At 38.8% G+C, this 17,818-nt stretch overlaps 2 protein-coding genes across 6 annotated transcripts; both read left to right on the top strand.

Annotated features, from left to right (window-relative positions):
* The first annotated feature begins 3,600 nt into the window (after positions 1-3,600).
* Positions 3,601-6,437, top strand: LOC119917588. Of its 5 annotated transcripts, none has more exons than XM_038737969.1 (8): positions 3,601-3,696; positions 3,827-4,144; positions 4,406-4,705; positions 4,822-4,921; positions 5,162-5,256; positions 5,403-5,437; positions 5,692-5,728; positions 5,844-6,437. In XM_038737969.1, the coding sequence occupies exons 1-8, from the start codon at positions 3,651-3,653 to the stop codon at positions 5,879-5,881; spliced, it is 969 nt and encodes a 322-aa protein (XP_038593897.1). In that variant the 5' UTR covers positions 3,601-3,650; the 3' UTR covers positions 5,882-6,437. The 5 variants fall into 5 exon arrangements, 4 of the variants coding, with proteins under 4 accessions (XP_038593897.1, XP_038593896.1, XP_038593899.1 ...); XM_038737968.1 differs by having other exon boundaries at positions 4,406-4,714; XM_038737971.1 differs by having other exon boundaries at positions 4,406-4,714; positions 5,692-5,733.
* A 1,021-nt stretch (positions 6,438-7,458) lies between these two features.
* Positions 7,459-16,752, top strand: vdac2 (voltage-dependent anion channel 2). Its single transcript, XM_038737966.1, has 9 exons — positions 7,459-7,612; positions 8,930-9,001; positions 9,130-9,179; positions 9,975-10,127; positions 10,254-10,306; positions 11,394-11,621; positions 12,965-13,115; positions 13,203-13,260; positions 15,750-16,752. Exons 2-9 carry the CDS (start codon positions 8,935-8,937, stop codon positions 15,839-15,841), a joined length of 852 nt encoding a protein of 283 aa, XP_038593894.1. The 5' UTR covers positions 7,459-7,612; positions 8,930-8,934; the 3' UTR covers positions 15,842-16,752.
* Positions 16,753-17,818: the final 1,066 nt, after the last annotated feature.

The following is a 17,818-nucleotide window of genomic DNA, read 5'->3' as shown; positions in this document are numbered from 1 at the left end:
AGTTCTGTGGTTCTCTGTGTAGTCTTGTTTAGTTCTTAGTTCTGTACTTTAGTTCATGTTAATGTTATTCCTGGTCTGTGTATTTCTGTGTTTCATTATTTGATCTTGTCTTAAGGGTTGTAGCTTAGTTTATTCTTTGTTTATCTGCATGTTTTGTACCTGTTTGAGTCCTTAGTCCTATGTCTCCATGTTTTAGTGTAGTCCTCTCTCCTGTTTGGTCCGGTCTCAGTCCATGCCCCTGTCTTTCCATAGTTTGTTTTTTACTTTGGTAGATCTGTCCTGGTGTGTTCCTGTAACTTTACTTCCTGTTTTATTTTGTAATCTTCTGTGCCCGGGTGGTGTTGTCTAGCTTTGCTTCCTGTTCTGTTCTCCTTGAGGTGTTCCACCTGTTTTATGTTCCTGCCCCGATCGTTTGCCTCACTACTTAATGCCTGTGTTCTATTCAGTCTGTGTTGGATCATTGTGGTTAATCTCATAGGTGTGTTTGCTCTGCTCCTGCTCCCTACCTTCTTATGGATTTTTGGTTCTAAATGGATAACCTGGTTTTCGTTGGACTTGTATCTGCTGCTATTTTGAGTACGCCCTCAATTAATTAAATATTGAACTGAACCTGCTCAGCTCTTGTGTCCTGCGTTTGGGTCCTCAACCTTATATACCAAATAGGAAGTTCTGTGTGTCTGTAAACAACTGTGTCTTCGTTCTGTCCAGTTAAATATGGTGTGCCTCAGGGGTCGGTCTTAGGACCCATTTTGTTCTGCTTCCCCTTGGACATATTATCCATAAACATGGTATTTCTTTTTATATTTACACTGATGACACACAAATGTACTTTCTCGTCAGATCTACAGACCCTGGAATGCTGAGTTCACTTAACAACTGCCTTTGTGAAGTTAAAAAATGGATGTTATTTATACAAATTATTTCCTTCAGCTAAACTCAGACAAAACAGAAATCCTGGTCATTGGGTCCCAGCAGATGGCAAAACAAATACTGCCATCTGCTGGTTCCCTAGTAAATCACATTAAGCCTGTTGCAAAGAATCTTGGTGTTTGGTTTTATAGTACTTTAAATTTTGAGCAGCACACCACAAAGCTTGTTCAATCATGTTTTGATCAACAAAAATTCGATCTATCTATGTTCATTTTTAAGGACACCGAGACCATTTTACACACCTTCATCTCATCACGCCTGGATTATTGCAACAGCCTTTTCACTTGTTTAAGCCAAAAATCTACTGATCGACTCCAACTGTCCAGAACTCAGCTACCAGGCTTTTAACCAGAACAAAGAAATATGACCACATCACCCCTATTTTAGCTTCATTACACTGACTCCCAGTATGTTTTACAATTGACTTTAAAATTTTATTGATCAATTTTAAAGCTCTTCATGGCCTCTCGCCTTGTTATATTTCTGACATTTTAGTCCCATACACACCAGCACGTACCTTGAGATCCTCGGGCAGAAGTCTGTTGTCTGTTCCAGAGTCTCGACGGAAAACTAAAGGGGACAGAGCGTTTGCTGTCAGGGCCCCGAGGCTCTGGAACAGCCCTCCCGAGGAAATCAGGTCGGCTGAGTCAGTGAACTATTTGAAGTCCCTTCTTAAAACATACTTTTATAGGAGAACCTTTCCCGATCTTATTTGACTTTATTTTATCCCTTTTATTTTATTCTATATTACTTATTTTATATTTATCTTAAACGTGTATTTTAGTCTTTTCAATGTTTTCTTGCTTTTATCATGTATTGTTTTTGTATTATTGTCTTTTGGGTATTATTGTCTTTATACTTGTTAAAGCACTTTGTAACTTGTTTTTGAAAAGTGCTCTACAAATAAAGATTATTATCATTATTATTATTCCCAAAAACAACAACAAAAGCATTCTACACTCTTAGAAATGACTGTGGACGACTGCCTCGCTCTTACCCACTCATATTACCTAAGAGCATCTAAGAAACTTCAGAACCTGCAGGAGGAATGAAAAAATACGTTTTATTTAAGATTTTAGTGTTTTTGTTGATACTTTATCACAAACGATGATTTTGTCTGTTAAGTGAAGTTTGATGTAAAATGAATGATGTTAAAATTACAAAATAACAAAATAAAATTAAACCAAGACAAATTCATTCATTAATCTTCCCCCTTCTGTTGTTATCTTCCTCCTCTCCCTATACTCTTCTATTGTATTCATCTCTTCCGCAGGGAGCATCACTATCCCATATCTCTATGACTGACAGACATAAGTTACGTTGTATTGTGTATTCAGCATCTTCAACGCTAAACACATCTGACATGCATTTGCTCTTAAATGCTGTTTTGGGAAATATGTAGAAACACTTTAGTAAACACTAAGATTGCAAAGTGTTTGAAAAGACCATTCACTGTTAAAATGGTTAATAATTCAGACTTATATTTTTGGGATGTTGAAAAACGTCTAGTGTATTTTGTCTGTGTTTTAACTAATATATGAATGAATATGAGTGTTCATACCTCAATGCACATTCGGGAATATTGCAGTTTTGTAAATAAATGATTAAATGTAATTGAATGAGGCTAAATGAACAAACTTGGAGTGTATTGTGTCATAAGATGAACAAGAAATCAGTTGAATCCTGCAGTGCTGAAAATAATTTTGTTTCCTCAAGGCTGGAATATAGTGGTAACCGTGGTATTCAAGAGTCAGACTGAGGGGTTGTTTCAGAAATCAAAATCATTTTATTTCACCACTTTTGAGAACCAAAATAAACACTGGACTCTAATTTTTATTTTAAAGCATTAATAACCAATGCTTGAAGTGGGCTGGAATGCACCAGTACACAGTACCGCCACCACAACGTTTTACTCTTACCGGGCGTAGCGGGACATTTTCTTGCGTACCGGAACTTCTCCCAGGCTGCTGGTAATCAACTCTGCCCTCTCCGTATCAGGTTCTCTGGGCACTACGTGACATTCACCTGTTCCCGTTCTCACCTGCCTGCTAATCTCTGTCGGCGGAGATAAACAAGGGAGAAGAGAAGCTCGGGTGCCTCTCAAGCAGCCGTGTGCTGAATGTAGCTCGTCAATGTCACTTGTGGTGAACCGACCAAGCCTGGAGCACAGCCTGGATGGGGCGAAAATGTTTACTAACAAATGAAACAATGCACAATAGGAAAACATGCAATGCAACTGAAATATAGAAGAAACAAATGTGCATTGTCCAAAAGCTGATTACTGCATTGTATTCCATTATATTTTTAATTGTCACCCACCACCTTAATTTTGTTTCCCTTCATATAAATAAAGACATTTCCTCCATAAATTGTGTGCAGAATGCAGGAAATTAAGTGGTAAATGCGCAAAGTCGTTAATGTTATAATATTTACTAGTTTCATCTTCAAGCATTGTTAATATATATATATAATATGCTTGGAGTGCTGGTCTTTTGTTCTAAAATTTTGTATCCACTGAACCTTGCCCCCAAGTCTACTGTAAATTTTATTCTGAAAGTGAGCCATAGCTGGACAAACCATCCAACCAACTGCAACTGTCTGACCACAGTAGGAGGAAGATATATTTTAACTGTTGCAATTGCATATTTGGGGGAAATGAGGAAGTAGAAAATCAGTCTGTGGGTGCCTTGGTTCAGGTCTCAGTCTGCTCACTCACCAACATGACTGTTCATCTCAGCTTTCTTCTCATCCTCACTGGACTCACAGGTCAGTCACAAGGGTCATGTTAGATGATATTAATGACGACAATTATATAACTTCCACACAAGGCAGCTCATGAGAGGAAAGACGAGAGTTAGTGAACATCAACTAAAATACTGTGTTGTTCTTATTGCAGGAATTTGTAGCATGACTACAATCAGTCAAGTATCAGTGAAGGCTGGAGATTCAGTCACTATCCCATTTCTCTATGACTCACAATACATGAACAACGTGAAATACTTGTGTGAAGGATATTATTGGTCCCACTGCTCATATGCAGTTAGAACAAACCAGCCAAATTCAGGAAGGTTTTCAATCTCTGATGATAAAAGCAGAAGAATCTTCACTGTGACTATAAAAGATCTGACAGAAAGGGACAAATATTACTGGTGTGCTGTGGAGATTGATGGAGGGTCAGACGTTGGAGAGTATTTTCATCTGTCAGTCACAACAGGTAAGAACCCTTAAAGCTTCATTATGCACATTTCACATCCTTTGTAAAATTTTTACCATTTAGACACTGAGGAGGGTCTTATTGTTTGCTGCAGATACTTTTTTTAATAATTACTTTGTCAGTCAAAAGTGATAAGAATAAATGTAAGGGACAAGAAAAGTATTTATTCACCAGTTGTATTGTGACACATTTGAAACATCGCCAACATGTATCAAAATCTGTCCACAATTTTTTACTTAATACTATTTGTTTTCTCTTAAGGTACACCCAGTCTCTATGTAAATCATCAGGAGATTGCAGGACTTAATGGACAAAATGTAACCATCAATTGTAACTACAGTCACTCTGGAGAAATAAAGTGGTGCAGGCTGGGCAGATCCTGTGTAGCAGATCAGTCTGGATCAATAGATGGAACAAGAGTGACCATCAGTAAAAGTGTCCCTAATGTTTTCACTGTGACTATGAGTGGACTGAGGACAGAGAGCAGCAGCTGGTATTATTGTGTCAAAGGAGACTTTCAGATGCCGGTGCATTTAACTGTTACTGAGCAACCTACCTTTAGTAAGTACTGTAAGTAATTAGAATGTAGAAATACTTGTCAAGTACAACGAGCATTATTTATTGTCATATTAAAGTGGTAATCATGGTGCTTTTTTGAATTATACACACACCTACAGCAACAAGACATTTAACCACATTGTCACCCACTCCTGAACATGTGAGTCACTCCTCTGTCTTTGCAAGCGACACACACACAGCTCAGGATGGACACCAAAAGTGAGTAGCTTTTGCATTAACATACAGTTTTTAGAGAAATTTTGCAGTCCAGAAAACAGTCTTTGTGTGTTTGCTGAGATTAGATGGTAAGGATGGTTCTAAGATTAAAGAACAATAACATAGGATTTTGTGAAACTAGTGCAGTATATGTTCAGGATGATAACTAGATTTTAGACTATTGTTTAAATAACACTGTTTTTTTCTCCAATTAATTTGCCCTGTATGCTTAACATGCTGCAGCCCTTTCAATTTCTTGAAGAGCTTCATCATCCGTGTGAGCTTGTTGATCTTTGTAATGGTGACCTTGTTCATCTGGTTTATGTTCAAAAGATACAGTAAGTACTTTTATGGTGAACCTATAGATCAAATTCATGTTTTTAAAATGGTTATTCTAAAATATTTTGTTTGAAAAAAGGAATATTAATGCATTATCGTCACTGAGTATTGAGAGTCTAACGGCTGGTTTTACTGTCTCTTATAGAGCAGACCAAGGTAGAATCATCAGCCACAACAATGGTAAAATATGCTTGTACATTTCCCAATATCATTTTTCACAGAGACGACTGCATTACACCATAGAAGTAGAGAGGATATCAACGTATTTTCTGTTTGTTTACTTCAAGACTATACTGTACCTTTTATTGTTAAGAAGCAGCGGTAACTATAATTAGAATTTAATGTCTGAATTAAATTATTTAGTGTTGTTAAGGTGGTCACGTAGATGTAAAATTGTGTAGTCATAAATGAATTTGCTTCTCCTCCTTCAACAGACTGAAGAGGAAGTAAAATACATAAAAAAAACTTCAGGTTAGGTAATTAATCAGTAAAACCTCAATATTATTTTACACACCAGTAACAAAATGATACAAATTTGAAATTATCAAAAAAAATTGAAACTCTCTGTCTCTCTTTCTTTACCCAGTGGTCGCGCATGCAGAGATTGATGTGGAAGGAATATAATATTCTGTGGTAGGCGACAGACAAAGGGACACTTATCACATATTGTAGTTCTATATTTTGTGCAGACCATGTTGTTAGGCGTGTCACCAAGTCAAAATGTGCCCTTTAATTGAGTCACTTCCAAACTTGCAGTATTTTTGCTTTGCAATACATAGTTTCTTTGTTCTTCCTTCCTCATTTTTTTGTTTGTTGTCTAACATGTTGAAAAGATGTAGGTGTTATGTACGCTTGCATGTTGTCTCAGCACCAAGTTTGTTTGTTTAGTTTTTTCACCATGCATTTGTAGCTACCTCTGCATAACTGCAAAACATTACAAAGAAGCACTGACTTGGTTGTTTGACAAGGGCAATAACAAGTCAAGCTTACACCCAATATATGTATATTGGTTTCCTTGTTCTTAATTCACAATAATATAATTCTGATTTCTATTTTCAGGATGCTTATAAACTCAGTATACTAGGCACAGATTATAATTAATATTTTTGATACTGTTTTCATTCCTTTAAAAATCAAGGCACATTTATATTTAACTGAATAAAGATTTTTTTTAAACTTGCAGTAGTGAAGTACTTAATATTTTACACTTGTATATATTAATATTGCACCAACTTTGTGAAGCTACAAACATTTCAATTAGCAATTTGTAAGTTGGTATGACCAACAACTCAGCCAAAGTCAAGAAAAACTACCTTTTTCTTGAAAGCAGATACACTACAATCTACTCAAAAAAAGTAGGCTAGCTTAACACATTAAAGCTACTTTAAGAAACATACTATGATAAATAAATGCTCTCATTATTTTGTGCATTTAAGTATTACCACACATTTTATGAGGTAAACAACAATACTGTACAGATTAGGCACTGAGAAAACAGAACCCAAAGTGTCAAGAGTAGCCTCCTGCCTCCATGCGTTAAAATGAGGAACGTGGGAAACCCCGAACCAACCTTTTAATAGCACGCAGATGTAACCAATGATAGCCTTGCAGTCGACCACTACCAGCCATTTCCTCTTCCACAAAAGAGGCTATATCCTCCAAGTCCGTGTGATTAATTCTTCAGAATAGAGACAGTTTATTGCATAGTTTTTTCAAAGTCCTGATACTTGTGATAATTTGGTGCTGATGTGCCAAAAGATTTAGTATCTCGTTATTTGTCAAACCTATATTAAAGTATAACTTCACAACATTCTCCACGTTCCTCATTTTAACGCATGGAGGCTGCAGGCTGCTCTTCTGATATTTCCCCTAACATGTAGTTTAAAAATACTACTTTATTCTCGTAATAGTACGACTTTATTCTCGTAATATTATGACTTTATTCTCGTAATATTACGACTATATTGTTATAATCTCTGATTTCTTTTACTCCTCAATGTGGCCCTAATAATCCGTCGTAGGTTTCTGCTTTACCGCCTTTTAATTAAAAAAAAAAAGTTTGGTATCGCCCATCCCTAATAAAAGTGTCATTATTGTTATGACCAGAGCCTGAACTGTGACGCAGCCACGGTCGTGACCATAGACTGTATATAAAAAGGCCGTGACAAGCATTTTTATTCAGGCACATATGTGGCTGTCCTGGGTCCTTAGCCGGGATGCGATGGGTCTGGATTTCATTGCAGTGCAGTCTCCTTCAGCTCGCCCTCCAACCGGTGACGCCTACCTCTGCCGTGCGGTGTGAGGAACATCTCTAATAAAGTCACTCTAATTTATCGCTAGGTCCATCTTCTACTGGTAAGAAACACATTTATTAAGTATGACACTGTTAATCAACTCGTTAACAAGCAGTAACTCGTGTTTAAGCGTGCTTTACACACACCGGTACTCTGTAGGCTAGCAAACTTAACTTAGCTAAGCTAGCTCCATGTCTGACACATGTAAAGTGAAAGCTGGGGAGTTTTGCTTTATAATAAACGTCTCATGCTTCTGTTGAAGCGGCAGGTGTTCTGTAAAGCATCTATCAGTAAAAATAAATCACAACTCACCACTTTAACGGTGGCATTATCATCATTTGGATAACCTCACTATGGCCTAGTTAGCAGTAGTGAGGTATGTTAGCTGGCTGATCGTGCAAGCGGACCAGTTAATTAACACACCCGGCTAATTTGCACCGGCATGTGCCGAGGCAAGCCTAGCTGTGGCTGCCAATTCACGTGGAGCGGTAGTTTAATAAAGGCCACGCCTGAGCCACTGTTAGGCACTCCAGTGCGACAAAATGGCTCCCCTCTCACTCAGTAACCTTGTCCATCGATTGTCACACTAGTTCTGATGTGACTACCTGCAATACTGGAATGCTGTTACTGTGCCGGAGGTATGCAAAGTGAAACCATCACTGTTAGTGTCAGTACTCACCATCAACTGGGTAACATGAGACTTAGAAAGGGGTTTGGACAATGTGCCGCAAAGGCTGTATATCCCACAGTGTTGCGTAGCATGAGCTGACAGATACAGTGAATACAGGTGAATCTGTGCAGCAAGAAAGATCCATGCATCTGGTCATCGACCAGATGGTAAGAGTCTGGTTATAAATGCCCACTAATGCACTGTATAGCTTTTGGATTTAACGGGTGTAGGCAGGAAGAACAGATACTGTTGCATGTGAACCAGCCTTGGTTTCTTTTGCTTCAAGAAAAAATGCATCTTCCATACTAGCCAGTGTTTGGCATATTCATATTATGCACAAATAATTCTCACAATGCATTCATAGCTTCTACCAATTGCATACTGTAGCCCCACAATAAAATAAATGCATGTAGTATATTTATGAGACTGCAATCCCTGCTTATAACCTTAAATATTGATGTTCTTTACGTGATATAGAAACTTTGCAGGTAGCTTGCTATGTAACAGTTTCGCTGACAGACATTTGCAACTGTTAAATAAGTGTTACCCGCAAGTCACATTCAATTGTGCAGGAGAGCTAAATTGTTAATTGAAATCTTTCTACATAATTACATTTTGGGTTTCTTTGTAACTATACACAAGCTTATGAAAATATATACTTCATGTCAAAGGAGTAATTTGAGCATTGCGTTTTGCTTCTGTCTACAGATACAATGGCCGTGCCTCCCTGTTATGCTGATCTGGGCAAGTCCGCCAAGGACATCTTCAACAAAGGCTATGGTATGTTTTTTAACCATGTGATGAAGTAGTAGTGTGATGTTAAAACTTCTGTACTGGCAGGTGTACATACTGTTGTAGATTTTAAATCCGCATTTAAATAATTTGAACAAAACAATTGTTTTCTTCAGGATTTGGCTTGGTGAAGCTCGATGTCAAGACAAAGTCGGCCAGTGGAGTGGTAAGCTCATTTCTTTTGTGGATTAAGAACACAAAACTAGAACTTACTTTATAGTCACTATAGTGATGAAACTTCACAGTAAAGTTACAAAGGATGGTGTCAATTTTGTATTGTGAGTTAGCTTACATGTCTTTATGTTTGACACTTCCTGGCTCTGTTCTGGCATTGTCAGCCAATAAAGTCTTATTGGTAGTAAGACGGCATATCCAACCTCCAGTAAATGTGCCAGTCTTCATATTTAACCCCACTCAGCCGTGCAGATTACAAGGTCTGCAGATAATGATAGTTTTATTAACAAATGATAATTTGGTGAACCCATTAAAATAATTTTATATTATTTGGAGTGAACAATGAATCGAAATTTTACTGAAATCGCATCGCAGTTCCCAGAGCCCAAGATAAACGTTAAAATGAAATAAAAAAATTTAAAACAGAAGACTTTGCTCTTCTGTTTGGTATAATTGTCCCACACTTGGAAAAGCTGTAGGAGTTTGAGACTTGAGGAATCATCTAATCGAACATCAAAATTCCTAACTAATTTTCTCTCACAATGGGCAGTTGTTACAGCTTTCTAGATTACACATACTTTTTGTTTTTAACATAAAATAAGGTTGGGTTTAAGGCCAAGAAATTAGAAATATTAATACAAATATAGTATAGTACAATCGGCCTGACTGCCGATTGTACTATAAGAGAGAACTGAATGGGTTTCTTTACATTCAGTTATTTCATCCAGAGTAACTTGTCTTTAAGTTTTTCTTGTGATTGTCATTCCTCTAAAATTGTCCCTTGCAGGAATTCAAAACATCTGGTTCCTCCAACACTGATACCAGCAAAGTAGCAGGCAGCCTGGAAACTAAATACAAGAGGTCAGAATACGGCCTGACCTTCACTGAGAAGTGGAACACTGACAACACCTTGGGGACAGAAATCACTGTGGAAGATCAAGTAAGGGCAATATTCAGACATTTCCTAAACCTGTTATTTAACAAAAATAAATAAAGTTTCTACCCTCTGAGAATGACAGAACAACATTAATTTCTTATGTCAAATGTTTTCTGTTGTGTGTCACAGATTGCCAAGGGACTGAAGCTGACTTTTGACACAACATTCTCTCCAAACACTGGGTAAGATGGTTTTAAAAAATGATTTCTTAGTCATGTGAATTTTACTTGAACTCATTGCTTAACATAGTTTGCTCGGCCTGTTGCCTCTCTACGTGAGTAACTTTGGCAACCTGATCCGTGCTGTTCATGCTTCTGACGAGTGTTGTTGCTGGCCATGTGACCCCAGTCCCAATATGGAGCTAGTCTGTTACTTACTGTGGTTTACTGTCGGGTTCTGCACTTTTGCTTTAATTATGTTTTGTTCTCAGAGGATTTTGTCTTTATGTTTATTATTGAGCCCAGATACTGAGGTGATCCTTAATGTTTTTGCTTTCTATGAGATGTAAATCACATGAAGAATATGGCACATGGCCCAGAGGAAGCGTGTCCTCTCATGTTGAAAGTGGTGAGGGTGGAGATATGTGGCTACATTGATGCAGCGTGTCCAAGGCCCCAGTGTCATGCTCAGGCTGGGAAATAAACACCAGCATTGAGCAAAATGATTTTGGCAGTGACCAGCAAACTAGACTTGAGTCAGCCATGACTCTTAAAGTCCTAGCTGGTGAAATAGTGGCTGATCATTTACTCAGTGTTCCAGCTATGTGGCCTATGAAGAAAAATATTTCTTATGCTTTTTGCTACTTGAGCTGACAGCATGCACAGTGCATAGGTTCAGAATTATCTCTGGGGGAACACAAATCTATGGCAGTGGTTCCCAAAGTGGGTGCTAAAACACCCTTGGGTGCGTTGAGGACGAGGCCAAGGGAGGTAATTACTATTAAGGAATGGGCGCCTTCCTAATATTGTTTCACCACATTAAAAAATTAGGAAACCTTTTACATGAACTTGTGTGTTATGTCTTCAAACCTATCAAAACAGAAGACCCGAAGCATATCAGAATTACACAGAACAATGCTGCCTATCCCTGTTTGTGTCAACACTGTCGAGGATGCAGTCTTGTTTGAACAAAGTAGTACATTAGTACAAATTAGCACATTTAAATGGGCACAGTGCAGGAAATATAACCTGGTCCTAGAAGTGCTTTCTTGGTGCCTATTTTGACTTGATTTCAATTAAGGTTAACCATAGCTGTGTTTCTATTCCACAGCAAGAAGAGTGGCAAAGTTAAGACCGCCTACAAGCGTGAGTACGTTAACTTGGGCTGTGATGTTGACTTTGACTTTGCTGGCCCCACCATCCACGGAGCGGCTGTCGTCGGCTACGAGGGGTGGCTCGCCGGATACCAGATGAGCTTTGACACTGCCAAATCCAAGATGACCCAGAACAACTTTGCCATCGGCTACAAGACGGGAGACTTCCAGTTGCATACCAATGTGTAAGTAAAATACCTTTCACATGAAACTTTCAGTTCACTTGATCTGTAATTTTGTTTTTCCCCTAATCTATGAACAACTATACATGTGATATATTGTGCATCAGAAGGTTGAAAAATATTGAATAACAGATGATTTTTAACTGCCAACACGGTTATGGGATTTTTATGCTATGAATCAAGAAGGCCACATAAAAAGAAATTACAATGAGGCAATAAAAAGATGTAACACAAATTATCTGTGGCTTGCTGTGATGACACACAACTATACAATGTGCCGAGCTTTAACAGCCTGAAGGAATGCGGCAGAGCAGCCTCTTTGTTAAACCCAGCAAGTAACTGAACATAAAGTTTGTTTACTTGTGCTAAAGAGTGCAGTGTGATACATGTGAAAAAATACATGTTGTGTTCTCCGATATCCAGGTTATACATAAACTGTGTGTCCATTTTCGCCATTTGAAATTAAGTATTTCGGTCTGTTCGGAACACCGTTAACCCTAATGAACATCCGTACCCATGCGGAGGAGGTATTTTTCCCCACTTATCTCAAATACTATTGGTTCAAAAGGCATCAAAGAATAAACCATCCAATGGGTATTCCCCCAGGGAATGAGCATACAAACATGCTTGTCAGGCTCTCAATAACAGCATGGTGGTCAGTGGAGTGCAGTCAAGTGCGCAAAGTGTACGGAACATGGTTAGTTTAAGTTAACCTTCTAAATATTTGAATGAAAACAATGTCTGTTAAATCAAGCTGCAGGGAAAACTATGGGCATGTTAATTTAGCAATGCCAACAAGATTAACAAGTTAAATATTTATTTCCAGCAGTCATCCAATAGTTATACGCTCTTGTGGAGGAAAAACTTGACTGTTTCTATGTGCCATAAAATGCCAGAAATTAGAAACACTTTGTCTGGCACTAAATCCTGTTTACCAACCCTGTTGGCTTTCTAGATTTTGATTACTGGCTTAAATGCATAATACAAAAACAACTACAAAACGCTAAATGGCAAGATTCTCAGGTAATGTTCCCTGCACAGCTCAACGCTGCAGGCAAGTCGCCGTTTCTCTGAAGTCTACTTGTCTAATTCATTTATATTTATTGCAAAATTAAAGGTGGTTCCCAGGGAAAGAAGTATTCCATATTTGGAAGCTTTCCCTGTCTTTGGCAAAACAGTCCAGAATTGTTTGGAACTAGTAAACATGAGAAATTTAAAGCACAGGAAGTAGATGCAAATTTTCTGAGGTGCTGGCAAGACCTCCAACACAAACCTTTTTGTAGTTAGAAATTCCAAATTTTGTTTCCTGTATCTTGAGACATGTCCTATGCTTATGATCTTTTAAGTAATGACGGAGCTGAGTTTGGAGGCTCAATCTACCAGAAGGTGAGCGACCAGCTGGAGACGGCAGTCAACCTGGCCTGGACCGCTGGTAGCAACAGCACGCGCTTTGGGATTGCAGCCAAATATCAGCTGGACAAGGATGCCTCCATCAGTGTAAGTATTGCCGCGGAGGCCTTTAGAGAGGAGCAGATGAGGGAAAAGAAAAATGTCACTATTAACTGACTTACTTTTCTCCTTTAGGCTAAAGTGAACAACAACAGCCTTGTTGGTGTTGGATACACCCAGACACTCAGACCAGGTAAGCTGGTTTCCTACCAGATTGTAGGTAGCTGCAGGGTGTTTGCAAAATGTTCACACAGTTCTAGGCTCCACACTAGAGTCCTTGCAAACAACACTTTCGTATTTTGAGCAAATTACTTGAATAAATGACCTAGAATAGAGTCACACAGATGGGTTTCTTGTATACAAACACTACTGGATGCGCACGCAGCCTGTGGGCAAAAGCACTTTAGTAGCCAGTCAGAAGACTAGTCAGCCACTGTAATCAACGTAGATTATGCATTGTTTGTAAATTCTTGTTGACTTAATAATAAACTGCCATTTCAGAGTTAGATCTGTTGTTTCATTTTGTGTTGAGACACCAGCAAAAAGCTTTCAACCGCTAACTATTTTGTATTGAAGCATCTGCTAAGAAATGAGAAACTCCAGGAGCTACTGCCAGTGAAGCATCCACTCGGAAGGACAGAGTACCGTTAATCAACGTTTTGTTTATGCACTGAATACTTCTCCTTTAAGGGCATGTGCAAAACGGTAAAGTTAGTTAAAAAGTCGAGAGCGCGTGCTGTGTGTGTGTGTGTGTGTGTGTGTGCTGGTCATATAATTAGAATATCAAAGTTGATTCATTTCAGTAATTCCATTCAAAAAGTGAAACTTGTATACATTCATTGCACACAGACTGATATATTTCAAGTGTTCATTTAATTGGTGATTAAAACTGACAACTAATGAAAATCGCAAATTCACTATCCGAAAATTAGAATATTAAGACCAATACAAAAAAGGGAATAGAAATGTTGGCCAACTGAAAAGTATGGGCATGTTCAGCACTCAATACTTAGTTGGGGCTCCTTTTGCCTGAATTACTGCAGCAATGCAGCGTGGCATGGAGTCGATCAGTCTGTGGCACTGCTCAGGTCTTATGAGAGCCCAGGTTGCTCTGATAGTGGCCTTCAGCTCTTCTGCATTGTTGGGTCTGGCGTATCGCATCTTCCTCTTCACAATACCCCATAGATTTTCTATAGGTTGAAGGTCAGGCGGGTTTGCTGGCCAATTAAGAACAGGGATACAATGGTCCTTAAACCAGTACTGGTAGCTTTGGCACTGTGTGCAGGTGCCAAGTCCTGTTGGAAAATGAAATCTGCATCTCCATAAAGTTGGTCAGCAGCAGGAAGCATGAAGTGCTCTAAAACTTCCTGGTAGACGGCTGCGTTGACCTTGGACCTCAAAACACCAGCAGATATGGCACCCCAAACCATCACGGACTATGGAAACTTTACACTGGACTTAGAGCAACATGGATTCCGTGCCTCTCCTCTCTTCCTCAGACTCTGGGAAATTGATGCAAAATTTACTTTCATCGGAGAACATAACTTTGGACCACTCAGCAGCAGTCCAGTTTTTTTTTTTTTTTTGCCTTTAGCCCAGGCGAGACGCTTCTGAAGCTGTGTCTTGTACAAGAGTGGCTTGACACAAGGAATGCGGCAGCTGAAACCCATGTCTTGCATACGTCTGTGCGTGGTGGTTCTTGAAGCACTGACTCCAGCAGGAGTAGACTTTTTTTGAATGGATTCTGTCTCACAATCCTCCAAGGTGCGGTTATCCGTATTGCGTATGTATGTCCCTTTGCCTCTCTATTAATGTGCTTGGACACAGAGCTCTGTGAACAGCCAGCCTCTTTAGCAATGACCTTTTGTGTCTTGCCCTCCTTGTGCAAGGTGTCAATGGTCGTCTTTCGGACAGCTGTCAAGTCAGCAGTCTTCCCCATGATTGTGCAGCCTACAGAACTAGACTGAGACTATTTAAAGGCCTTTGCAGGTGTCTTGAGGTAATTGGCTGATTAGAGTGTGGCACCAGGTGTTTTCAATATTCTGAGATACTGATTTTTGGGGTTTCATTAGTTGTTATAATCATCAAAATTAAAAGGAATGAACACTTGAAATATCAGTCTGTGTGGAATGAATGTATACATTATACAAGTTTCACTCTTTGAATGGAATTACTGAAATGAATCAACTTTTTGATTATTCTAATTATATGGTGTGTGTGTGTGTGTGTGTGTATCAAGCAAGAGTCTCGACTTTTGAACTGAACTGTTTTGCACATGCACTTAAAGGACTCCTCAGGTTAATTATTGTTCTGGTAAAGTGGATTAATTTGTAAAATGCCTGCTGAAGGTAGGCAGGTTTCCTGTCACTTTTAAAGATGGGGTGTGGGGGTTGAAAGTAATTGTAGTAAGTAATGTGACTATATTTTTAATACCCAGTAATTAAAGTAATATTACTTTTTAAATGAGTAAAAAGTAAGACATTACAATTTCTGAGTAATTTGCCAACACTGCAGCTAGATGTGCCGCAAGGACAGAATGCTGCTTTCTGCCCCTTGGTGATGACGTTGCACAGAAACCCATCTATAGCAACACTTGGCAGCCTGTGTTTTCCTGTCAACCCTCATTCTGAAAAGTCATTTTGCACGTGTGATGGCTAATGTTGGTCCCTCTTGCCTACGCAGGTGTGAAACTCACCTTGTCTGGCCTGGTCGATGGCAAGAATATCAATGCAGGAGGCCACAAGCTGGGTCTGGGCTTGGAACTGGAAGCCTAAGTTTTCTTCATACTGCAAGGGACTAGGGAATATCAGAAGAATCTGGCCTTAAATGTATGTCCAACTCAAACCAGCAGGGGCATGTCTTGGAGAGATTGGTTCAAAGGCTACGACAACAAACTCTAACTTGTTGAGTACCACTTCAAGTTGGTTCTTCTGCCACTGGTATATTTGACCCTTGCTTTTTATTTTGTAGTTTCATCTATTCAAGAGACAGTGTGTGGCATATTATTTATATATATCATGTCATTGTTCCTGTCCAGCACTGCCATAATAATGACATCCAATACAATCCCTTTGCCTGTCATCTGTGTGGCTTTATTGTGATAATCCCAGACACTTTTTCAGGAGAACATCAATTGACTGTTTTGTGGGGCGTTGGTTGTCATTTCTTCTCTCTGATTTTACTGTCATACCAATCTGATATTCCTTTTGTCATCTATGCAGTTTTCATTTGCAAAACTTAAGTACACTAGGCCTTTCTGCTATTATTTAAATATTGCTGACCCCTTCCTGTTCATGCACACAAGGACAAACTAAACCTCTGATGTTTTTACTCTCTGACTTTGCGTCGGCCATCGGGGTTTGTGACGCTCTATTAAAGCTCCCTTTAACTGGGCAGTTTTTGGGGTTTCTTAAAGGTGGGGCTGTAAGTTTGAGAGAAACCTGCACACTTGGCCGACAAAGCAGAATTAGTTTTTGTTTATTCTGTAATAACTGACAACTGGGGGGCAAGTCATTTAATGTTCACAGTAATGCCAAACTATCATGGTCCGGAAGAGGTTTAACTTAAAAGTTGACACGTGTGCACTCAAAGTTTCTTCCTTGTACTGGGCAGAGACCGAGCCCACAGGAAGTCTTAGAGGTCCTTACGTGTATGTATAAATTTTCAATAAAGTCTTTGAACTCCACAAATGCTTTTTAATATGATATTGAAATGCCACCAAAAACTTATTTGCTGCATTTTAATAGTGTTCCACTTACCTCATTCACTTACACTCAGCCCTTTTATATTGCATAACCATATACAGAGGCCACTTGGTGAGCAGAGTGTAAGTGGGTGGGAGATTTAACTGCCCTTGTATACTTGTTAGCCCAAACTATCATGGATCAGTATAGCCCTTAGTCATCAACTGGTTTAGGCCTATACTGCTTTTTCTGATGGTCAGAAATGCCTGATCATTTCAATGAGACAACAGTGTCTTCTGCATATAATTGCAATATGTAGGCACTTTGCAATTAGCTGCAGATTCTGATTTAGACATTTCTGTTTGATCTTCATGGTGTTTTTTTTTTTTGTTGTTTGTTTGTTTTTTATTGATTCTGTAGGATTTAGCAGGGACAGACGTAAATGCGCTAAATTTAGCCAAATGACTGTTTCATCTGTAATCCCTGGACAGTTGTTACATAATCAATCTAAAAAAAAACCAACTTTGATTTAAGAAATCATAAAAGCAAACCGTACAAGAATCAAAGTAAATATTTACTGCAACTATTTGGGACATTTTTCAGTAAAATATCAAGCTATCAATAAGATTCTCTTAAACTATGCTCCTATATAGCTTACTTTACTGCAACCTAAACATGAATGTTTTTCTTGCACCAAATGCATAACTGCAATGCATTGTTGATATAAACCTTGAGTGACCATTGTTTGACTCCCTCCCTCAACCCTCCCAGGGTTGATCTCACTAAGTTCACTTCAGTTTTTCAGACAAATGGAACGTGATTCCCCTAAGGGGAGGTCAACGAGAGCATGTTGGTTAATGTTAATCTTTTGAGGCCAGTAGCCTATAGAGTGAGAGTGGTTGTAGTTAAATGTGTGCTATTGGACTTTTAAAAGGCAGTAGTATTATGACGTATTGTCTGACATGTTTGCCTTTTATGTTTCACATTTTGCTTTGTACAGTTGATACAAAGTTGTTCTGACTTCTATTCACTCTACACCAAAGAGAAAACATGTTTTAAAAAAATCCT

The sequence above is a fragment of the Micropterus salmoides genome, unplaced genomic scaffold, assembly GCF_014851395.1.
Source record: "Micropterus salmoides isolate LMB-PRFRI ecotype aquatic unplaced genomic scaffold, ASM1485139v1 Ms_hic_scaffold_22, whole genome shotgun sequence".
NCBI classification, from domain to species: domain Eukaryota; kingdom Metazoa; phylum Chordata; class Actinopteri; order Centrarchiformes; family Centrarchidae; genus Micropterus; species Micropterus salmoides.
This window is presented reverse-complemented; position numbering and strand designations above follow the sequence as displayed.